The 24,788-nt window shown below is 40.2% G+C and overlaps 1 protein-coding gene across 1 annotated transcript in view; it reads right to left on the bottom strand.

Moving 5' to 3' along the window:
* The window catches only part of ART3 (ADP-ribosyltransferase 3 (inactive)), a gene marked incomplete at its 3' end in the record, with an annotated part of 35,783 nt that extends 11,453 nt beyond the window's left edge, over nucleotides 1–24,330 (bottom strand). The window contains 4 exon segments of the mRNA XM_082837674.1: nucleotides 17,197–17,857; nucleotides 17,861–17,908; nucleotides 23,020–23,097; nucleotides 24,262–24,330. Coding sequence (XP_082693800.1) covers nucleotides 17,197–17,857; nucleotides 17,861–17,908; nucleotides 23,020–23,088 — 778 coding nt within the window. The 5' untranslated portion in view covers nucleotides 23,089–23,097; nucleotides 24,262–24,330.
* Between the last annotated feature and the right edge of the window lie 458 nt (nucleotides 24,331–24,788).

Below are 24,788 nucleotides of genomic sequence, written 5' to 3'. Positions count from 1 at the left end.
TGGCTGTCCATTTTATTGGCATATAGTTGTTTGTAGTAGTCTCTTATAATCCTTTGTATTTCTGCAGTGTCAGTTGTGATTTCTCCTTTTTCATTTCTAATTTTATTGATTTGCATCCTGTTTTTTTCTTGATGAGGCTGGCTAAGGGTTTATCAATTTTGTTTATCTTCTCAAAGATTTTAGATTTTAGTTTTATTGATCTTTGCTATTGTTTTCTTCATTTCTATTTCATTTATTTCTGCTCTGATCTTTATGATTTATTTCCTTCTACTGACTTTGGGTTTTCTTTGTTCTTCTTTCTCCAGATGTTTTAAGTGTAGGGTTAGATTGTTTATTTGAGATTTTTCTTCTTTCTTGAGGTGAGATTGAATTGCTATAAACTTCCTTCTTAGAACTGCTTTTGCTGTGTCCTATAGGTTTGGGGTCATCGTATTTTCGTTGTCATTTGATTCTATGTATTCTTTTATTCCTTCTTTGACTTCTTCACTGATCTCTTGGTTGTTTAGCCTCCATGTATTTGTGTTTTTTACAGGTTTTTTCCTGTAATTGATTTCCAATCTCATAGCGTTGTGGTCAGAAAAGATGCTTGATACAATTTCAATTTTCTTAAATTTACGGAGGCTTGATTTGTGACCCAAGATGTGATCTATCCTGGAGAATGTTCCATGAGCATTTGAGAAGAAAGTGTATTCTGCCACTTTCGGGTGGAACGTTCTATAGATATCAATTAAATCTATCTGGTCTATTGTGTCATTTAAAGCTTGTGTTTCCTTACTTATTTTCTGTTTGGGTGATCTGTCCATTGGTGTAAGTAGCGTGTTAAAGTCCCCTACTATTATTGTGTTACTGTTGATTTCTCCTTTCATGGTTGTTAGCATTTGCCTCATGTATTGAGGTGCTCCTATGTTGGGTGAATAAACATTTACAATTGTTATATCTTCTTCTTGGATTGACCCTTTGACTGTTAGGTAGTGTCCCTCCTTATCTCTTGTAACAGTCTTTATTTTAAAGTCTATTTTATCTGATACGAGTACTGCTACTCCAGCTTTCTTTTGATTTCCATTTGCATGGAATATCTTTTCCCATCTCTTCACTTTCAGTCTGTATGTGTCCCTAGGTCTGAAGTGGATCTCTTATAGACAGCATATATATGGGTCTTGTTTTTGTATCCATTCAGCCAGTCTGTGTCTTTTGTTTGGGGCATTTAATCTACTTACATTCAAGGTTATTATCAATATGTATGTTCTTATTACCATTTTCTTAATTGTTCTGGGTTTGGTTTTGTGGGTCTTTTTCTTCTCTTGTGTTTCCCGCCTAGAGAAGTTTCTTTGGTGGTGCTGAATTCTCTTAGCTTTTGCTTGTCTGAGAAGTTTCTGATTTCTCCTTTGAATCTGAATGAGATCCTTGCTGGGTAGAGTAATCTTGGTTGTAGGTTTGTCTCTTTCATCACTTTAAGTATATCCTGCCACTCCCTCTGGCCTGTAGAGTTTCTGCTGAAAAATCAGCTGATAACCTTATGGGGATTCCTTTGTATGTTATTTTTTTTGTTTTTCCCTTGCTGCTTTTAATATTTTTTCTTTGAATTTAATTTTTGTTAGTTTGATTAATATGTGTCTTGGTGTGCTTCTCCTAGGGTTCATCCTGTATGGGACTCTCTGTGCTTCCTGGACTTGGGTGACTATTTCCTTTCCCACATTAGGGAAGTTTTCCACTATAATTTCTTCAAATATTTTCTCAGACCCTTTCTTTTTCTCTTCTTCTTCTGGGACCCCTATACTTTGAATGTTGGTGCGTTTATTGTTTTCCCAGAGGTCTCTGAGATTGTCTTCAATTCTCTTCATTCTTTTTTCTTTATTCTGCTCTTTGGTAGTTATTTCCACCGTTTTGTCCTCCAGCTCACTTATTCATTCTCCTGCCTCTGTTATTCTGTTATTGATTCCTTCTAGTGTATTTTTCATTTCACTTACTGTGTTGTTCATCATTGTTTGTTTGTTCTTCTAGATTTTGTTAAACATTTCTTATATTTTTCTCAATAGCCTCCATTCTATTTCCGAGATTCTGGATCATCTTTACTATCATTACTCTGAATTCTTTTTCAGGTAGATTGCCTATTTCCTCTTCATTTATTTGGTCTTGTAGGTTTTCACCTTGCTCCTTCATCTGTGACTATTTTTTGCCATCTTTTTTTTTTTTTTTTTTTTAATGAGTGTGATTGTGTTCCTGTCTTACTGGTTGTATGGCCTGAGGCTTCCAACACTGGAGTTTGTAGGCTGTTGCGTAGAGTTGGGTCTTGGTGCTGAGATGAGGACCTCCATGAGACCTCACTCTGATGAATATTCTCTGAGGTGTCTGAGGTTTCCGTTATCCCAGTGGTTAGGACTCAGAGCTCCCACCACAGGAGCTGTCGCCCAACCCCCAGCTCATGAACCAAGATCCCGCAAGCCACGTGGGGTGGCAAAAAAAAAAAAAAAAAAAAGAGAACAGTAGCAAAGCAAAAAATAAAATTAGACTAGGAAACTAACAGATATGTTAGAAATAATATAAAAATTAAAATATAGATGAAACAACAACCAGAAGGTACAACAGTACCACAATAGTAAAAGAGGGGAGGAGGGAAAAGAAGAAAAAAGCAAAAAAAAAAAAAGGGGTGTAAACGCCTTGACTCTGGAGGGTGGGGCCTAAGCAAGGGCAAGGTTTGGGTGTTGGGTGGGGCCAGTGCTCAGGACCCACAGGGCTGGAAAAGGCCCTGGGGTCTGTAGGAGGTGAGGCTTAGGCTCAACGGAACAGAAGGGGCCCAGGTGTGCCCCCCACCCCTGGTCTCAGAGCGTGGAGGACCTCACCTGGGAACCCAGCAGGTTTCCTGGGCTTGAGTGAAAGGGACAAACGCCTTCCTCTCCTCTCCCGCTCCTCTGGTCCTGGAGGTCCCCTCCTGCCTGCCTCTCCTGATCTCCCCGGCCTCCTTCCTATGCCCCCAGGACCAATGTAGCCGGTCCGGGGGGGGGGGCTTGGAGGGCAGGGGACTGGCCTGGGAGCTCAGCAGGCTCCTCGGGCCTGAGTGGGTGGGCAATTGCCCTCTGCTCCTCTCCCAATCCTCCTGGAGGGCCCCTCTCCCTGCCTCTCCTGATCTCCCTGGCCTCAGGGGCGCCAATCTGGCCTCCACTTCTCCTCCCCCCTCAGTCCCCCCACGTCCTACCTGTTCACTTGGGGGTTCCTCCCATCTCCTTGGCCATCAGGGTCCCCCATCAGCGGCCAGCAGGCGCCCTAGTTGTGGGGAGACCTAACTCGGCATCTTCCCACACTGCCATCTTGACTCTGCCCCCACAAGCTAACACTTTATGATTATATGATTAGTCTGAAAAAATTAGGAGAAAATGTATCTGTCCGTTTAACGAATTCTCTCTTCAGATACGAAATGTCCTCCTCGACAGTTAACCTAACCCTTTACTGTGGCTTGCTAGCAATCAGGGTGGAGACAGTCTGGTGCTGACAGCTTCCACCTTGCTGCACTTCCCAGCCTGAAAGGCCTGCTGCGTGGGGCTGCTAGTATTTGCAGTGGCTAGGCACTGAAACTCAGGGAGATGGACCCTGGGAGAGGACTCTGTGTAGCTGTGCAGAAACAGCCCGGAGGGCCTGGGGTGTGATCTGGGCCAAACCAGAGCTCATTGTCAGCGTGCATGGCAGGGCTTGGCTCCAGCAGTCGTCTCTGTTGGTGTGCACAGTAGCTGACAGGCAGCATCAGAGAATCACACGTGAGGAGTACTCAGATGTTCCTTTCCTGGTAGAAGGGCTCCAGTTCTGCCCACCTCACACAGCAGCTTGGAGCCAGATTTGGGGCAGAGAGGTCCTGGGAGAGCCCTACCATAGAGGCAGCCCCAGTCCCAGGTGGCAACGCAATCACCTCGACTCCTGCAGTCACAACACCCCAGCCCCCAGCACCAGCCTAGTACTAGGCAAGAAAGGGATGGGACTCCATGGAGCAAAGAGGAGGCCCCACCCAAATCCAGTGCAGGCTCTGGTCACCACAACACCAATCACATGCCCTATCAAGGGGATAACACTCTGAGGAAAGATGTGGCTAGCATCCATACCAAAAGCAGCCATTGCACCAAAATTATTGGACTCATACAGTCTACTCGGGAATGCTCCCACATCAAAACCAGCCCTTCAAGACCACAGTAGATAACTCTTTCTCCTAAATTTATAGAGACACAAATTTAAGTAAAATTTAAAAAGCACAGGAACTGGTGCCAGTTAAAAGAACAAGAGAGGGGCTTCCCTGGTGGCACAACAGTTAAGAATCCAGCTGCCAACGCAGGGGACACAGGTTCGGGCCCTGGTCCAGGAAGATCCCACATGCGGCAGAGCAACTAAGTTCGTGCACCACAACTACTTAGCCTGCGCTCTAGAGCCCACGAACCGCAGTTACTGAGTCAGCGCGCCACTACTACTGAAGCCCACGCACCTAGAGCCCATGCTCAGCAACAAGAGAAGCCACCACAATGAGAAGCCCGCACACTGCAACGAAGAGTAGGCCCTGCTCACTGCAACTAGAGAAAGCCTGCGTGCAGCAATGAAGACCCAATGAAGCCAACAATAAATAAATTAAATAAATAATTTTTTTAAAGTTATAAAAATTTTTAAATAAATTAAAAAACGAGAGAAATCCTCTGAAAGAACAAACAATGAAACAGACCTCTCCACTCTACTTGACCCTGAGTTCAAAAAGGAGGTAGTAAAAATGCTAAATGAATTAAGAACGATTATTTATAGAAATGCAGAATCACTGTAACAAGGAATTAGAAACTATAAAGAGGAGCCAATCAAAAACAACTCAATTACCAAGATAAAAACCAATCTAGAAGCAATGAATAGCATACTAAATAATGTAGAAGAACGAATAAGTGATCTGGAAGATAGAATAATGGAAATCACCCAATCAGAACAAAAGACAGAAAGACAAATGAAAAAAAAAATGAAAGCAATATATGAGGTCTATGGGATGATATAAAACGTGCCAAACTTAAGGTCCCACAAGCCGCATGGCAAGGCCAAAATATATATATATATATTTGAAGAAATTATAGCTGAAAGCTTCCCAAACCTAAAGAAGGAAACAGATATCTAGGTACAGGAAGCATAGAGGGTCCCAAATAAGATGAACCTAAACAGATCAACACCAAGACATATTATAATTAAAATGGAAAAAGTTCAAGATAAAGACAGGAATCTAAAGGCAGCAAAAGAGAAATGAAGAGTCAGTTACAAAGGAACCTCCATAAAGCTCTTAGCTAATTTCTCTGCAGAAACACTGTCAAACAAAGTCATGAAAGGGAAAAATCTGCAACCTAGGATACTCTACCCAGCAAGACTATCCTTTAGGCTAGAAGAAGAGATAAAGGATGTCTCAGACAAGCAAAAACTAAAAGAATACAGCAATACTAAACCTAACCTAAAAGAAATATTGAAAGGTCTTCTTTAAATAGAAAAGAATCAAGAATCTATAATAAAGGGAAAGTCACAATAGGAATGGCAAATGTATAAAAGGATTGAAGACCACTTAAATAAGCCAGTACACAGATTAAAAAAAATCAGAAAATTTTTGTAAAAGTGTTTATAACTACAATTAACAGCAAAAACAAACATTAAGATGTAAAACAGGACATCAAAATCATGAAATATGGGGGAGGGGATTAAAATTGTAGAGCTTTTAGAATGTGTTTGAACTTAAATGACTACCAGTCTAAAGCAAGTAGTTATGTGTTAACATACTTGAAAACAAGGGTAACCACAAGTCAAAACCATATGATAGATTCACCAAAAAGAAAGCAATTCAAGCATAATACAAAAGAAAACCACAAAAAGAAAAACAAAAAGAAGAAATGAACAAGGAAGAACTACAAAATCACCTTGAAAACAAGGTTTAAAATGGCAATAAACATATATTTGTCAATAATTACTTTAAATGTCAATGGACTAAATGCTCCAATCAAAAGACACAGAATGGCAGATTAAAAAAAGAAAAAGAACCTACAATATGCTGCTTACAAGAGACTCACTTTAGGGCAAAAGACATACGTAGATTGAAAGTGAGGGGATGGAAAAAGGTATTTCATGCAAATGAAAACAACAAGAAAGTGGGGGTAGCAATATCCATATCAGACAATACAGACTAAAACAAAGTCCATAAGGAAAAACAAAGAAGGACACTATATAATGATAAAGGGATCAATACAAGAAGAGGATATTACACTCATTAACATATTCACCCAGTATAGAAGCACCTAGATATATAAAACAAATACGAATAGACATAGAAGGAGAAACTGACAGGAATACAGTAATAGTAAGAGACTTTAACACTCTACTGACGTCAATAGACAGATATTCCAGGTGAAATTAACAAGGCAACAAAGATTCTAAATGACACAATAGACCAGTTGAATTTAATTGATATCTACAGGACATTACATCCAAAAAACCCAGAATGCACATTCTTTTCAAGGGTGCATGGACCATTCTCTAGAACAGACCACACACTAGGACACAAAACAAGCCTCAACAATTTTAAGAGGATAGAAATTATTTCAAGCATCTTTTCTGACCACCACAGTATGAAACTAGAAATCAACCACAAAAAGAAAAAAAAGGTAGAAACAAATCACATGGAGACTAAACAACATGCTACTAAAAAAACCAATGGGTTGATGATGAATTCAAAGAGGAAATCAGAGAACACCTTGAAACAAATGACAGTGAAAATATAGCCTTACAAAATCTATAGGATATAGCAAAAGTAGTTCTAAGAGAGAAGGTAATAGCAATACAGGCCTTCCTTAAGAAACAAGTCTCAAATAAACAAACTGTCACCTAAAAGAATTAGAAAAAGACCAAACAAAACCCAAAGTCAGCAGAAGGAAGGAAATAATAAAGATCAGAGAGGAACTAAATAAAAATAGAGATAAAAAACAATAGAAAAGATCAATAAAACCAAGAGTTGGTTTTTTTAAAAGATAAACAAAATCGACAAACCTCTAGCCAGGCTCACCAGGAAGAAAAGAAAGAGGACCCAAATAAACAAAATAAGAAATGAAAAAGGAGAAATAACAACCAATAGTGCAGAAATACAAAAAATCATAAGAGAATACTATGAACAGTTATATGCCAACAAATTGGACAACTTAGAAGAAATGGAAAAGTTTCTAGAAACATATAGCCTGCCAAAATTGAGTCAAAAAGAAACAGATAATTTGAACAAACCAATCATTAGAAGTGAAAAAAAATCCATAATTTAAAAATTCCCTGCAAACAAAAGTCTAGGAATGGATGGCTTCAATGGGGAATTCTACCAAACATATAAAGAAGAACTTATACCTATCCTTCTCAAACTATTCCAAGAGACTGAAGAGGAGGGAACACTCCCAAATTCTTATGAAGCCACCATCATCCTGATACCAAAACCAGACAAAAACACTACAAAACATGAAAATTACAGGCCAATATCTTTGATGAATATAGATCAAAAATCCTCAACAAAATATTAGCAAACCTAATCTAACAATACCTAAAAAGTGTCATGCGGAATGTTTAAGTTGGATTCATTCCAGGGTCACAAGGATGGTTCAAATAAGTAGATCAATCAATATGATACACCACATCAACAAAAGAAAAGACAAAACCACATGACCATCTCAATAGATTCAGAAAAAGCATTTGATAAAATTCAACATCCATTCAAGATAAAAACTCTCACCAAAGTGGGTATAGAGGGAACATAACTCAACACAATAAAAGCCATTTACAACAAACCCACAGCCAACATCATACTCAACAGAAAAAGCTGAAAGCCTTCCTGCTAAATTCAGGAATAAGACAAGGATGTTCACTCTCACCACTTCTATTCAACACAGTATTAGAAATCCTCGCACAGCAATCAGACAAGAAAAACAAAAGGTATCCAAATTTGAAGGGAAGAGGTAAAACTGTCACTATTTGCAGATGACATGATACTCTATATAGAGAACTCTAAAGACTCCACACAAAAACTATTAGAACTAATAAATGAACTCAGCAAGGTAGCAGGATATAAGATTGATATACAGAAATCTGTTGTATTTCTTTACATTAACAATGAAATATCAGAAAGTAAAAGACAATAAAATCCCGTTTAAAATCATGTCAAAAAAAAAAAAAACTAGGAAAAAAACTTTTAAGCAAGGAGGTGAATGACCTATACATTGAAAACTATAAAACACTGATAAAGAGACTGAAGATGATTCAAAGAAATGGAAAGGTATCCCATGCTCTTGGATTAGAAAAATTAATATTATTAAAATGGTCATACTACCCGAAGCAATCTACAGATTTAAGGTAATCTCTATCAAAATATCCATTCCATTTTCACAATACTAGAACTAATAATCCTAAAATTTATATGGAACCATGGAAGACCCAGAATTGCCAAAGCAATCCTGAGAAAAAAGAACAAAGCTGGAGGCATAACCCTCCCAAGATTTCAGACAATACTACAAAGCTACAGTAATCAAAATAGCGTGGAATTGGCACAAAAACAAATAGATCAATGGAACAGAATAGAGAGTCCAGAAATAAACCAACACACCTATAGTCAATTAATCTACAACAAAGGAGGCAAGAACATACAATGGAGAAAAGACAGTCTCTTCAACAAGTGGTGTTGGGAAAGCTGGACAGCTACATAAAAATCAAAGAAATTAGAACACTCTCCCATAGCATATACAAAAATAAACTCAAATGGTTTAAAGACCTAAATATAAGACATAATTCCATAAAATTCCTAGAAGAGAACACAGGCAAAACATTCTCTGACATAAATTGTAGCAGTATTTTCTTAGATCAGTCTCCCAAGGCAGAAAGAAAAAATTAAAGCAAAAACAAGCAAATGGGACCTAAACAAACATAAAAGCTTTTGCACAGCAAAGGAAACAATCAACAACAAAAAAAGACAACCTATGGAATGCAACTGACAGGAGTTAATATCCAAAATATACAAACAGCTCATACAACTCAACAGCAAAAAACCAAACAATCCAAACAAAAAATAGAAAGAAAACTTGAATAGATATTTTTCCAAAGAAGACATACAGATGGCCAACAGGCACATGAAAAGATGCTCAATATCATAATTATTAGAGACAAATAAATCAAAACTACAATGAGGTATCACCTCACACCTATCAGAATGTCTATCATCAAAAAGTCTGAAAACAAAAAATGCTGGAGAGAGTGTAGAGAAAAGGAAACCCTCCTACACTGCTGGTGGGAATGTAAATTGGTGCAGCCACTATGGAGAACAGTATGGAGGTTCCTTAAGAAACTAAAAATAGAGCTACCATATGATCCAGCAATCCCACTCCTGAGCATATATCCAGAAAAGATGAAAAACCTAATTCAAAAAGATACATGCACCTCAATGTTCATAGCAGCACTACTTAGAATAGCCAAGACATGGAAACAACCTAAGTGCCCATCAACAGATGACTGGCTTAAGAAGATGTGGTATATATATCTATATACCACATATATGCATTATAATATATTATATATATAATATTCCATTGTGTATGTATATGTATAAACACAATGGAATATTACTCAGCCATAAAAAAGAATGAAATATTGTCATTTGCGACAACATGGATGGACATAGAGAACATCATACTAAGTGAAGTAAGTCAAACAGAGAAATACAAATATTATATAGTATCTCTTATATGTAGAAACTAAAAAATAATACAAATGAATCTATATGCAAAACAAACAGATTCATAGACACAGAAAACAAACTTATGGTTACCAAAGGGGAAAGGGAGGAGGGGGTAAGGATAAATTAGGAATATGTGATTAACAGATACAAACTACTATATATAAAATAATTAGCAATAAGGATTTACTGTATAACATGAGGAACTATATCCTGTATAACCTATAATGGAAAATAATCTGAAAAAATATATATGTATAACTGAATCACTTTGCTGTACACCTGAACCTAACACAATATTGTAAATCAACTATACTTCAATAAAAAAAAAGCAGGAGGGTTAAAAATAGGTAAGAGATTGATCCAGAAATAAACGGGAGAAGACACAAATATATATGGGGATTGAAAAAGGGAATATAACCATGGATTCAGCAGGTGTAAAAAGACATGAGATTACTGTGACTAGCTTTATGCCAATAAATTTGAAATATAAGACAAATGGACAATTCCTAGAAAAATGTAACTTATCAAAAATAACTCAAGAACAAACAGAAAACTCACATGGTATTATAACTATTAAGCAGGTTAAACTTTTTCCACAACGAAAAATACCAGGATAGTTTGGTTTTTACAGAGTACTAAAGAGAAAGGAGCTGCACAGAGAACCCCAGAGATCTTCAAAGGGTTTCCAGTACTCAGCAAAGTACTGATCAGTTTATACTTGTCTAAGGAAACTACCCAAGGCGAGGGAAAGAACTCAAAGGATGAAGAATAGTGACTATTCCTACCAGCCACACTGGAAAACCTTATAAGTTGTTATTTTAGCAGGGAGCTCTACAGTAAGAAGCCTTGGAAGCAGTTCAGACAACAGTAAATAAAGCCCTCCCAGGAGTTCCTATCTCCTTCAGATCTCAAGAAATTACAGATGTCTGTGACCAAACTCATAGCTGATTGGAATTTTTGGCAACAAGACTACAGCAGTATTTGTTGGCCACTGCACTTTTGGACACAAGGACTCCTCCCTTTGTAGGCCCTGCTACTGCTAGCCTGTTACTGGGCCTAATGAGACAGACTGTCTCACTAAAATAAAGTCAGGGGGCTTCCCTGGTGGCGCAGTGGTTGAGAGTCCACCTGCCGATGCAGGGGACACGGGTTTGTGCCCCGGTCAGGGAAGATCCCACATGCCGCGGAGCGGCTGGGCCCATGAGCCATGGATGCTGAGCCTGCGCGTCTGGAGCCTGTGCTCCACAACGGGAGAGGCCACAGCAGTGAGAGGCCCGCGTACCGCAAAAAAAAAGAAAAGTCATGATTCTCCAACCTAATGTCTTATTGTGCCATGGGTTCTCTTTGAACTAAATTCCCATGAAGTAGGACAAACTCCCAAAAGTTCCATTGTCACATGGAAATTTTACCTCCAGTTAAGGGCCAAACCTGGCTCCTAAAGCCTTAGCCACTTCCGCAAATAAACGGCTGCCCATCCATTAGACCTGCAGTTTCCAAACAGTGGTAGAGGTGTCCCTGCATGCTCTAGAAAATTCACAGGGGTACCAAGGGATATGTTAAAATTTCAAGACAAACACAGCCCGACTTGATATCTTTCAGACACTGCATGAACTACTAGCTTTAGATAGAACACAGTTTCAAAGTTATGTTACATTCTATTCGATAACATCATATATTTGCAAAGCTGGGTTTTTAGCAATTGTTGTGAAAAAAAGCAAGTATATGTGAAAAATCAATGTGGATCAGGAAATAAGGTGGTATCTAATCTTACACCAAGGTTTGAGAAGCTGTGCAGTCAGTGTCCGACAGGCACATACATCCCATTAGCAAGTCGCTGTGGTTAAAAATGAAATAATAGTTCTTAAAACTTTTTATATATATTAACTTCTTAAAAAACAGCTACTAAGATATTAGGACATAAATACTTATTGAGTTGTTTGAGTTTACTTAATACATGGAATTTTTAGGCATTTATTTTAGCCTAGGGACACTCTGAAAAAAATTATGACAACACTAAGGACACCATGAACCAAGAAAGTCTGAGAACCTCTGCATTAGACAGTACAAAGCCTCACCTACTACTTTATCCAAACTATTGGCTCAATGGGGGCCTTACCTGTAAGACTTCACACCTGAAAAGACAGCTGCCATGCTGTGACAGTCTATGGAGAGGCCTATGTAGCTAGGAACAAGGGAGGCCTCCAGCCAACAGCTCATGAGGAAATAAGGCCTTAGTCAACAACCCACTAGGAACTGAGTCCTGACATCAACCATGTGAGTGAGCTGGGAAGTACATCTTCCCCAGTCAAGTATTATGATGACTGCAGCCTTGTGAGCGATCCCGAGTCAAAAGACCCAGGTACACGGAACCCAGTTTCCTGACACAGCAACTATGAGACAATAAATGTTGTTTTTAGCCACTAAATTTTGGAGTAATTTGTTATGCAGTGATGGATAACTGATACAGGTGTGAGGGTCAGTTTTATGTATCAACTTGTCTAGGATACAGTCCCTAGTTATTCAATCAAACATTAATCTAAGTTGTTGCCTTGAAGGTATTTTGTAGATGGGATTAAAATCTATAATCAGTTACCTTTATATAAGGGAGATTATCCAAGATAATCTGGTGGGCCTGACACAATGAGTAGAAAGGCCTTAAGCGCTTAGGCTTCCCAAAAGAAGAAATTCTGCCTGTGGGCAGAGCTTCGGTTCATACCCAAGAATTCCAGCCTGCCCTTCCTGACAGCCTGACCTATGGATTTCAGACTTGTCTTGCTAGCCCATACAATAATGTAAGCCAGTTCCTTACAACCGATTCTGTTTCTCTGGTTGGAAACCTTGACTGATACAATCAGCATGAACAAGTCTGGTGGGTGAAAAGTCTGGAGGGGGTTGGTAATGAAGAGTTCTCCCTTTTCCTATAAATATGGAATAAACAGTCTGAACAGCCTTCCAAATGGTCTAGGCATTGATTCATAATGTGAATTTCTCGAGGTGATAGATATGTGATATGTCACTTCCTATCTGGTTTATCTATACGGAATCTTGTTGAATCCCCAATCCCAGACAACACAGAAACTTCGCTGCTCCCAAGGAAGGCTAAAAGAGTGTCCATCAGAACGAATGAAGGTACTTATATTTGATGAACCCTCAAGCGCTAGGGGTGGATTTATAAAAAATAAATCTGGATAGCTCTGTAGGTTCATCTTCTTTCCCCCTTTTGATGGCTTAGCAGAGAGTTGCCTCAACAGGTCTGAGTAAGCTCAACAAAATAGACTGACACCAGCCACTGGAGTTCAGGGGCTCTTCCTTTCTAACAAGATTACTTCTGCAGTCAGGGAACACTGATATTCCCTGCCCCCATGACTCTATTAATATGTAAAATATATTTACATATATACCGTCTGGTCCCTCTCTATGGAAATACTGTCCAAATTACCAGATGATCTATGACCAGCCTGTTCAGTAAAATAATGAGAGTTCAGGGGATGAGGTGTACTCTACTATTTCTCTGCTTATAAGTTTTCTTCCAATAAATCATATTATATCTACACTGTAAGGTGCATGAAATCTCAAAGCTATGGCTTCCTACCAGGTATTTATAATTCATCTATAGTCCTCCCAATCCAAGTGCAGTTTTCAGATGGGGTCATTTTAAACGATGAGGAACGTAGCCTGATTACACAGCTGACATTCTACTTTTATCGAGTTTTCTAGAAAAACAGTATAAAAGAAGGTTAACCTGCGGTAATTTTCCCATTAGGACGGATCAAGGGTTTTGTTACCATTTACTTACTCCCATTATCTTGGATTAATACGAGTATCTCTGACCACCAGGAATTATCCTCTCCACTTCCTAACCAACTGAACTATTTTCTTTAGCTAACTAGCTTTTGTAAGGCCCACATACATTTTTATCTGGAAAATCACAAGCAAGTTTAAAGTAACAGCACAGGACTGTGTTAGCACACTAAATTTAGCACAGTATAATTTTTTAATCACTCTCATAAATGCTGCCTTTTTACATCCAGAGGTCTATTCAGTCACAGTGGAACAAGGTTCTGATTATATCCTCCTGGCTTGAGCTTTTAAAACCCCTGGTTATTATCCTTCATAGTGTTTCAAACAGTCTAGCTTTAATGATCACTTCAGGGTGTTTTTGATCCTGAGTTCCCATTAGTTACCTCCAGATGGCAGCAGAGGACACTGGTCAGACTCCAGCTTAGACGTAAAGCAACACAGTCAAGTGCAGTGGCCTGACTTTGCCAGAGCTCTCCAAACAAATAGCACAGGTGAGCCCCCACGGAGGTTTTCCCTTGTGGCTGGTTTGAACATTAACCTGCTGTGTAGCCTCTGCCTGCCTTTCTGGGCAGGCCCGCAGAAGTCTGCCCACTCTCCTCCCCTTTCCTCACACTGGGCTCATAACACACTTCCCCATGTAGGTCCGAGACTTGGCTCATTCTGAATCAACCCAGCGGCTCCACCCCTTTTGTTCATCGTAATGCTACTCACAAACATGAACTCTGGGGGCTCCACTGCCCACCTCTGTTCATCAACCAGATACGAGTGACGGATCTGGCCTACTGCAGCTACCGTAGCCAGGGTTTCTGCAGAACCAATGGCTCCAGAAATAGCATCTGGCTGAGTGCATTAGAAGCACCCAAAGTGGTATCATTTTGTCAGCCCAGCTGCAACTGGGTTTCTGGCTATAATGTGCTGGTAAAATTGAACAGGTTCTGGGGTGGAGAACGGGGGTTCTGATTTGTAGGCTTTGCTGATGTCCATGGTATAACTCTCATCCACGGCCAATTTCAAGCCATCGTGATGTATGAGGAATTGCCAAGAGATATATGCCCACAGTCAGCTCCCGTAAGCTGGAATGAACTGGCTCCAACTGGCTTCGTTTTTGGTCAGGTCCAGTGTATGGTTGGGTGAGGGAAATGGGCACTCTTCCTCTCAACATAAATTTGCTCGCTTCAGTCTTCATCTGCCCCCTCAAGGAGAACAGCTGGTCTAACTTCCAACTCAGGGCCAGGACTAAGGTGAGGCAAATGAGGTGTTTAGAGTGCAAAATTTAAGGAGGCACTCGCTCTTAGGATCATGCAGGTGCAGGTTGTGCAAGTATATGACCCTAAGCATGAAGACGTCCTTAAATTTTGTGCCCCAGGGATCTCAATGGCCACATAGCTTCTGCCATTAAATCAAAAGTGGACCAGCTCCCCTCCCCACTCCATCTCACAGGTATAATATCATCAGCACTTCTCTACCTGTTCTTTTTTATCTCATAATGCACTGGCACATTTGAGTCAGGGTCTAAAAGTCTATCCCACTTCCAAGGCCCTACTTCAATACTCGCTCTGTTTGACCAGCAGCTATAGTTTGGGGTTCACCTAGACAATCATACTCATCAGACCCCAAAAGGCATCCCCTCACCAGTTTACTCAGTTTTGCAGAAGAATGAAAGGCAGGAACACAGCATACCTATTAAAGGGTAGCATGAGTGATACACCTTCAATGCAAGTCCTCACAGCAGTCCAGGGCTGTCCTTCAGTCCCCAGAATGACATCTCAAATACAAGAAAACAAGGTTACACAGGTGGGTGCAGGAACTATCCTAGCTTAGTATCCTCATGCCACACATAGAAGACAGCATCTCTTATATCAATCATGCCATGAGTACTCCAGGACTCAGCAAGAAGAATACCTCAGTATGTCACACCACATTCAGGAATGCCCAAAGCTATGGCTTCCCTCCAGGTATTTATACTTCATTCACAACCTCGCAGCTCAGATGCACTGTAACGATCAACGGTTATGTTTACCATTAGGCACTGTTGTATGGTTATACAGTTGTCATTCCACCTTTAGTAGATTACAGAGAAATAGTGCTAGAAGAAGATCAACAACAACAGAGACCATTTTCATAAGAGGAAGGAGAAAGGGTTTTGTTAACCCTTTACTCATATACCCCAAAGCACAATACCATAAAATTTCAGAACGCTGGAGATAAAGAAAATATCCTAAAACCTCCCAGAGGGCAAAACAAGTCTCATTGAAAGTTTTAGTAATTAGAATGGCTTCACACTTTTTAACAGCAGCATCAGAAACTAAAAGACAATGAAGGAACATCTCCAAAATTCCAAGGAAAATAATTTCCAAGACAAAAATACAAATCTACAAACTATTATTCAAGGTCTCAAAGATAGATTTTTCAGGTATACAAAGTCTCAGAAAATTTGCCTCAATATGTCTTTTCTCAGAAAACTTCTGAAGAATCCCTACCCCTTCCAAACTAAGGAGTAATTCAAGAAAGAGAAGGAAATCCAAGATATAGGGGATTCCTCATAGGGGAGAAGCAAAAGAAAGTCTCAGAATAGTAGTGAGGAGAGACTTCAGGATATTTCCATAAAGCAAGATGATGGAATCCAGGAGTATATCCAGAAAAAAAAAAGAGTATCTGATATACCTAAATGTATTAAGAGGAGATTTATATTTCTAAGGATTCAGGGGTGAATTATTGATGGGTTATAAAAAGCTAAGGAAACAGAAAATCATACAACTAATAACTCTGAGGTAAAAGTAGTACTTCAAAACAAAACGGTACCAGTCTTTACTACACTGGGAGAATGGGAAGGGGAAAGGCACAAATGTTGAGGAGGGTGGTGGCGATCAGATTCTTCTAATTCCCTTCTCCCCTGCCTCCCTACACGACAGAGTCTGGAAAAGCTAATTACCCTCTTTGCAAGATTTTCTTGTAGTTACAGACGATCAAGTAGCTGTTCTGGTCGATGATATGCAATCAGAAGTCTACTCGGAATGTCTCAGAAAGCTTTTACCCTCCTGATTAAACAGGCAGATTTGGCTGCCATCCTCCTATCCTTTCTTTTTGTCTTGAACGTGGATTGACGCCTACAGCTGCCAAGTCACACTGAAAGTGTGACTGCTACAGCTTTCAGTCACACTGAAAACATGAATCAACAAACCAACATGCTCAAATTGGGCGACAAAGAGTCTGAGTTACTCATGATCTAGTTGAGCCCCTGTATTAACTCTGGACAGCCCACCTCTAGACTTCCAATTAAATGAGAGCCACCAGGCAGGTTTTGTTCCTTGGCCTATACCCACTAGACGCTAGCAGCAACTAAAGGTAGTCGTGACAATTAAAAATGTTTCCAGCTACGGTCAACTGACCCTAGTGGGCAAAACTGCTAGCTGAGAACCATCACCTTATATTAGTATTTTGGTTTTTTAACTTTCAATAATACCGTAAATGTATTATTTTGATACAATTAAATTATGAAAAAAGAAACTAACAGTATGAAAAGAGCTAGATGAGAGACCACCACCGTTTTGTCTCCTTTTAAAACCTCCCAATTTTCTTCCTGACCTCTCCCTGGGCCTGAGAGTCTCACTCCTTCTTTCCCAGACATGCACAGACAGAACAGAGACACTTACCACCTAGAAATGCACACTCATAATGGCTGCAGGTCTTGTTTGTGCTTTGCAGGATAAGGTTGTTGCCAGTCCCATCCTGTGTCACATGAAAAACCTCATTCAGGGGTATTAAAATAATTCTTTCACTTTCTTTATCAAAAAATTTTTCAACGGCAATTCCAAAGCACGTGTTGATGGTTAACAGAACGTCTTGGTCGTTAGCAACTTGAGGTTTGGTTGAATATGCCAAGGTGAAGTGGCCAAATCGGACTTGGTTTAGTCCTCCAGATGTAGATAAAGTAGTCTGCCTTACGCTACACACCACGTTTTTGTAGCTGCTCTCACAAGGTCTTCTCAGCAACTGCAGAGCTTTCGTCAGGTAGAAATGAAAAGCTTTGAACTGGAAGCCATAGACATAATCTCTTCGAGACTGGCCGGCCATTTTCCCAGCTTCATTGGACAGATGGTAAAAGGAAGTTTGCTCTTGAGCTTCAGAAACATATGCCATCAGGGCTATTCCATGGTTATCCTTAAAACCCAAAGGGAGAGGGAGCTGAGTCTCCCGAGCTCCCCACTTGGCTTCTGCACTTTCCCACGCATCTTCCAAGAGCTGGAGGCTTGCTTTTTCCTCCTTGAGCGGCTGGGGAGCATATTTGAGCTCCATCCTGTCAGTGCATTTCAGCTATTCGCCATCAAATGCATTGTCTGCCATATCTAACATTTCCGCTTGCACCTTCAAAGGAAAAGGACATTAATCCTCTTGGAATAAAGATACTTGGTGTACATCAGTTCTGTCAGTTTATCGCATCCACCCCCTCATGCCCAGACTCTCTCCCTTGCTTACAATCAACTGTGGATATGTTTTTACGTAGGAAGTATCTTCCGCTGCTAATGATAACTTTTCTCACATATTTGTATGAAAGAGTAAATGACCATGACTGCAACTCATTCGTTTGAACCCTGTGGTACAGAGGAAAGAACAATGAGGGTGAAACTGAAGAAAATGGGTGGCAGTCCTGGCTTTGAACAATATTCTTAGCTAATTTCCTCAACCACTCAAGACTGTTGAGTGAATTTGAAATATCTTGTGTGAAACACTTTACATGGCGGATAAATATATAAAGGCAAACATTACCCCTTTTGCTTTGAGGATGCCCCCTCCCCCTTGTCTGTGTGGTTCAGCTAGGACTGATTCTGCATCTTCAGCGCCTATGATAAGCAACGATGCAGGCTGAAAAACCAGAGCACTCCCAGAAAAACAAAAGGCTTTCTTTCCCTATAACCATAAGCTCTAAGGATAATATTGGCTTGTGGCAGCCAATAGTTATCCATTGAGTCCCATGGAGAATCCTGTCTACAAATAAAGCCAACAAAGGAAGGTTTGCAGAGCTGAGAGGTGAAGAGAGAGATGAGGACCTGATAACATTACTTAAGGCCTGAGTCTAGCTTTACCTGGAAACGGTATGTTACTTCAGTCATAAGAATCAGTAAATTCCCTATTTATCTGAGCTAGTTTGAATTGTCTTTCCATTACAAGTAACTGGAAAAGGACTAAGAATCTTTAAATGACACACATAACGTAAGAAGCAGGGCAGTGTAGTGTAACGAACACTACTAGCTTTGAATCAGATAGATCTGGGTTCAAATTCCATTTCTGTTACTAACTAGGTACTAATTACTTATGGGAAAGTTACTTGACATTTCTGAGCTTCAATTTTTTTCATCTAAAACATGGGGATAACGTGAGGAAATAATATCTTAACTGCAGGACTGTGGTGAGGATTAAATGATAGAATGAATATATGCAAAGTCCTCAGCCCCATGCCTTAGCCCCAAGGCACATATCAAGCCTTCAACGAGCTGTGGTTATTCTTATCATTTCGTAATAGGAATATATGTACAGTCTTCCCTCAGTATCCATGGGGGATTGGTTCCAGGAGCCCCCGCAGACACCAAAATCCACAAATGCTCAAGTTCCTTATAAAACTGGCATAGTACAGCCTTCCCCGGCGGTCCAGTGGTTAAGGCTCCGCGGTGGCACAAACCAGGGGTGCTGGTTTGAACCCTGGTCGGGGAACTAAGATCCTGCATGCCACGTGGTGCAGCCAAAAAAAAAAAAAAAAAAAAAAAGGCACAGTACAATGAATACAGTGGGCCCTCTCTATCTGCGGGGTCACACATGTATGGATACGGAGGGCAGACTGTATTATACCGTAAGTTCCTCAAGGGCACGACAGGTATCCTATTTATCTTCTGAATTCCAAGCACCTAGCAGAGCAACTGGCAAAATATTTAGTTCAAGTGAACTAAGTAAGAACCCTGTGCTCAGGCCTATGGATCAAAACACAGGATGAGCACATCCGCCCAGAGACACCATCTAAGGGTTTCTACAAGTAAAAGGGTAATGCCCTCCATATCATTGTCTCTTTCCACTACTCTATACTTGTATAGAGTATATAGTTGCTATAGTTGCTATAGACTATATACAACTATATGCAACTATAGAGTATATAGTTGCAACCTCAGTTGGAGACTTTATAGAAACACTTAGCCAGGATCTCTTAAAGTTGCAGGCTCCACGTGAATGATTCTTAAAGCGTGTGAGTGTGTGTGTGGAAAGGAAGAGGCGGTGCAGGGAACCAACTTAAGCAAGCAGAACATAACTTGATTCCATATCCCACACCATCTCCTTCTCACTATCTCTCTTCTCCCCTCATAGTCAAACTTCTTCAAAAAGACTTCTATCTTTGCCATCTCCGTTTCATTTCCACTCATATCCCAACCCTCTTCAATCCGGTCTCCCACCCCCATTCCTCCATCCAAATAGCTCTCACTAAGGAAACATTTCTTCTGAGACTCCTTTGCAGACCTAGCATATTTTCGCTGGCCATTAAACGCTGGTGTTTCTCAAGGCTACTTATTTTCCAACTCTCAGTTCTACCGTTAGGCAATTATATAAGACCCATAGTTTCAGTTATCATCTAAATACCTCTGACCTGTCCTGTAAGTGCAAGATCTGTATAGCAACTGCCTACTTAGTAACTCCACTTGAATTGCTCAAAGACCCTTCGAACAAAACAATCTAAGACCAAGACCAAACTTATAATCTTACTGCCTACAACTACCATCAACCTAGTCCTTATATAAAACCATCTATTCATTTGTGAAATTTTCTTAGATTTCTCCTTCTCAGTCACCCCCTGTGGCCACTTCATCCTTAAGGCCTAACAAACTTCTCCAGAGTGCTTTCTGTATGTGAAGCACTAAGTGTTCATATATATTAATTCATTTAATCTACATGGTAACCCTGTGAGGTAGGTAGGTACTATTATTCGTTCCTTTTTTAAGGGTGAGGAAACTACGGCACAGAGAGATTAACTTGTTTGGAATTGATATTTGAACCCAGGCAATCTGGCTCCAGAGTCTATTCTCTTAACCAAAGTGTTGTGTTTCTGATGATGAAGATCACTGACATTTATGTAGCACTTTTTAAAAAAAGAGTTTAATTTCGTCCTCATAACAACCCTTATGAAAGGCTGGGCAGGCAATTCACAACACCGTTTTACGAATGTAGGAATTGTGTTGGCATCAGAAATGGTCTTGATTACCAGCCACAGAATATTCTGCTGGGGAAGTCACTGAGACCCTGAACTCCTGGGTCTGTAGGTCACTTTCTTGAAGTGGGAATTTGAGCTTCATGAGATCAAATCATTGCCATCTCCTAGCCAAGAAATGCACTTTCATCCACAGCACAGAATGTACCAGAGTGCATCTTGGGCGCCAATGCCTAATTTATGTTCAAGACTTCAACATCTTATAAGACATCACACCCTGAAACCACCACCCCACATTCCTCACACCATATCAAGGGTTGATCCAATATGATCCTGTCTTTCCCCCTGTGCCTCTAACTAGTCTCTGCATGTCTAATTTTAGACATCAATTCTTTCTGGCCAAAGGCCACCGCTGATTGTGTGTTCTGTATAGTGAGTACCTTGAGCACTGAAAAAGCCCACAAATGCCACCACAATTCAGGGGAAACTGAATGGACAAGGAACAGGTACAAAGGCTAGGTGAACACACTGATTATATTTTCTTCCTCTGAGTTATCCATTGAAACAAAATCCTATATGGATGAAATTCAATTACCAAAGGTTTATTACAAAAATGTAAAAATGACCTAAATGGTTAAAAAAAGAAATTGGTTAAACAAATTACGAAACATTCATAAAACAAACACATCAAATTTATGTTGCAGAAGAATATTAAAAAGGCAAATCAAAACCACAGTGAGATGCCACCTCACACCCATTAGGATGGCTATAAAGATAAGGAAGAAAAAGGAAAACAGGGGCTTCCCTGGCGGCGCAGTGGTTAAGAATTCGCCTGCAAAGGCAGGAGACACGAGACACAGATTCGACCTCTGGTCTGGGAAGATCCCACATACCTCGGAACAACTAAGCCCCTGCATCACTACTACTGAGCTTGTGTGCCACAACTACCGAAGCTCACGTGCCTAGAGCCCGTGCTCCGCAACGAGAAGCCACCACAATGAGAAGTCTGTGCACTGCAACAAAGAGTAGCCCCCACTCACTGCAACTAGAGAAAGCCCACGTGCAGCAATGAAGACCCAACACAGCTGAAATAAATAAATTAAAAAAAAAATTTTTTAAGTAAAATGGTATATTTTTATATGTGAATTATACTTCAATTTTTAAAAAGTCACACTGCAGACCAGGTAACAGAATATACAATGATTCTATAAACAATATATCAGAATATTAAATTTAAAAATGGGTAAAATTTTAAGAATCTAACACATTTTAAAGAACGTAACTTCAAATCAGCGGACGAATACTCATTCAGTAGTGATGTGAGAGCTAACAATGTGGCGGGAAATATCAGGTGAGGGACCTGGCTCATATTTTACATAAAAATATGATAGGGACTTCCCTGGTGGCGCAGTGGTTGAGAATCTGCCTGCTAATGCAGGGGACACAGGTTCGAGCCCTGGTCCGGGAAGATCCCACATGCCGCGGAGCAACTAAGCCCGTGCACCACAACTACTGAGCCCGCGTTCTAGAGCCCGTGAGCCACAACTACTGAGCCCATGTGCCACAACTACTGAAGACTGTGCACCTAGAGCCTATGCTCCGCAACAACAGAAGCCACCATGCTGAGAAGCCCGTGCACCGCAACGAAGAGTAGCCCCCACAACTAGAGAAAGCCCGCGCACAGCAACGAAGACCCAACGCAGCCAAAAATAAATAAAATTTTAAAAAAATATATGATACAGAATGTTTAAAGATTCAATTGTAAAAAATAAAATCATAAACTCTCTATCAGAAAACAAAAGAATACTGAATGTGGGAAAACAGTCACTATATAGTTGAATGGAAAACATGTAGATAAACATTGCAGTGTCATCTTAGCTGAAGAAAAATACATATTTTTAGAATATCTGATGCCATGGACAGACATCTGTAGCACAATATTAACTTAAAAAGGTAAAAAAATACTATGTATAGTGTGAATCCATTTTTGTAAATTACAGACATAAACACACAGAAGAAAACTGAGAATACACACCAACAGACTGAGTCTTTCCCTCTGGGTGGAAGATTGTGGATGATTTTTACTTTCCTCTTTTTGATTAATTTTAATTTTTCAATTTTCTACAGTTAACACATATCAGTGTGTAAAAGATAAGATCTACTTGTAAAAAACTAATTTACCTACTCTCTCTGTTCTCATTTCTATCATCAACCCACACAAATGCCTCAGGCAACCTTATATCAAGAGTTCCCATTCCAGTGACCACATGCTTCCCATTCCTAACATTACCTGGAAGATGTCCATTAGAATCATAGGTGCCAGCAGCATGGTGACCATTTCAAAATGTCCTGCCTTCATTTTTCTCTTCTAAATTAAAAAGAAAAAATTCCAATTTAGTAGACTTAAAGAAAAGGTTTAGGGAAGTAGAACAGGATGACACACTATATATATTTTTTCATTCTGGGTAAGAGTGGGTATCATAATGGTTAGGAAGTGATTATTAATAAATTTCCAATGGCTGGAAGGGTCATTAGACTTTGTCTGGTGGTCTAACAGCCTCATTCTACAGAAGAGGAAACCAAAGCTCAGAGAACTTCAGCAGTTTGCTCAAGATTAAATCTGTCCATTTCCATTCTCTTTTAGACATGTTGTCTCTCCCACCATAGTCACTGGTAGTCATTTTTAATTCCTATCTCTAAATCTCCCCTCAGCATACATAGGAAATCACAAACTAAAAAACAACCGTTTCAGATTGGTCCCCTAGATCCCAGTCTCCAAGAATTCTCCAGGAGTTAGTATCCACGCATATCATCCATTCTTTGATCCTCCTTGCAAACCAAGTCATGCCCATTTGGCTAGGATGGAGGCCAGTAGTGGTAAACACCAGAAGGTTATCCGAGGCAGCCTGCTTCCCCCAAATAGTCACATTTAAGAGAAGCCAAGGATAAAACAAGTGTCTTGCATAACTTTCTGAAGGCAGGAATGAGAAGGAAATGGGTAGGAAGCAATTCTAGTAAGATTATATAATTCTATTGGCTGAATGCCCAATATTCATCCCAAAGTTCATGAGACAGGAGCAGGTAAACAGGAGGGTAAGAGGCCGTCAAGGGCTGAAGCTGTCCCAGAGCCATTAACTGATTCAATTAAAGACTGGTTTATAGTTCCTTCCACATACCTACAACAAAGTTGACATGGCTGGAACTGAACTGAAATCTCTTTTTTTTATCCTACCAATCACCATATTATGGCATCTGAAAATGGGGAAGAACAGCACAGGGGAAAGAAGATAGTCTTCCCTTTGGCCCCAGATCCCCATCTTTATTCAGGAGCAGTTTCTTTCACTAAAGATATCAAAAGATAGTACAAACATGCCACTCTTGTGTGAAGCTTCCCTTTAAAAAAGAGATTTGGAAAATAATCCTTGACAGATAACTGTCACAAGGCAGTATGTACCAAGCAAGCTCTGAATCAGGATTTTCTTGAAAATTCTTCACTTCCATAGTCTGAGTGTAAATAAGTCAAAATGTTTACCTGGCTTCTCTGCCTGTGGAGGTTTAAACGATGCTAGGTCTCAAACTGTTGCCCCAGTCTCTCAGTGGTGGTGAGCGTGTCTTCAGGATAGGAGGCTGTTGACACTGAGCGCGGAGAAGGGAATGCTTTTCTTTTTATAAACATCCCCAGCAATAGCTTGGCAGTGGCACATTACCTCGTTTGTGTTCTGCTATTTATATCTGCCCCCCAGACTCTCCCTTGGAATCATTACTGTTAACACATGAAATCTCCAAGAGGTTTGTAAAGCCACAGCAATTCCCTCTAACCACACAGCGCGTTCAGCTCTGAGCCCTCAGTTCTGGGCTTCTCAGAGAGTGATCACTTCCCATTCCTAACCCTCTGACCCTTTGACCCTTTGACTCTGAGATGTCAGACTAAAGCAAGGATTTTACCCTAGCTAAATGGTTCACATAACTCAGGGGACTTGCTGTGTTAATAATCACTGGCAATGGTGATGGCTATCACCATTCACTCAACTGGCTTACTGTATTTTAGGTACTGTGCCG

Source organism: Leucopleurus acutus (assembly GCF_964270905.1).
Source record: "Leucopleurus acutus genome assembly, chromosome: 4".
Classification (NCBI taxonomy): domain Eukaryota; kingdom Metazoa; phylum Chordata; class Mammalia; order Artiodactyla; family Delphinidae; genus Leucopleurus; species Leucopleurus acutus.
Note: the sequence above shows the minus strand (reverse complement) of the source record. Positions and strands in the feature narration are given on the sequence as shown.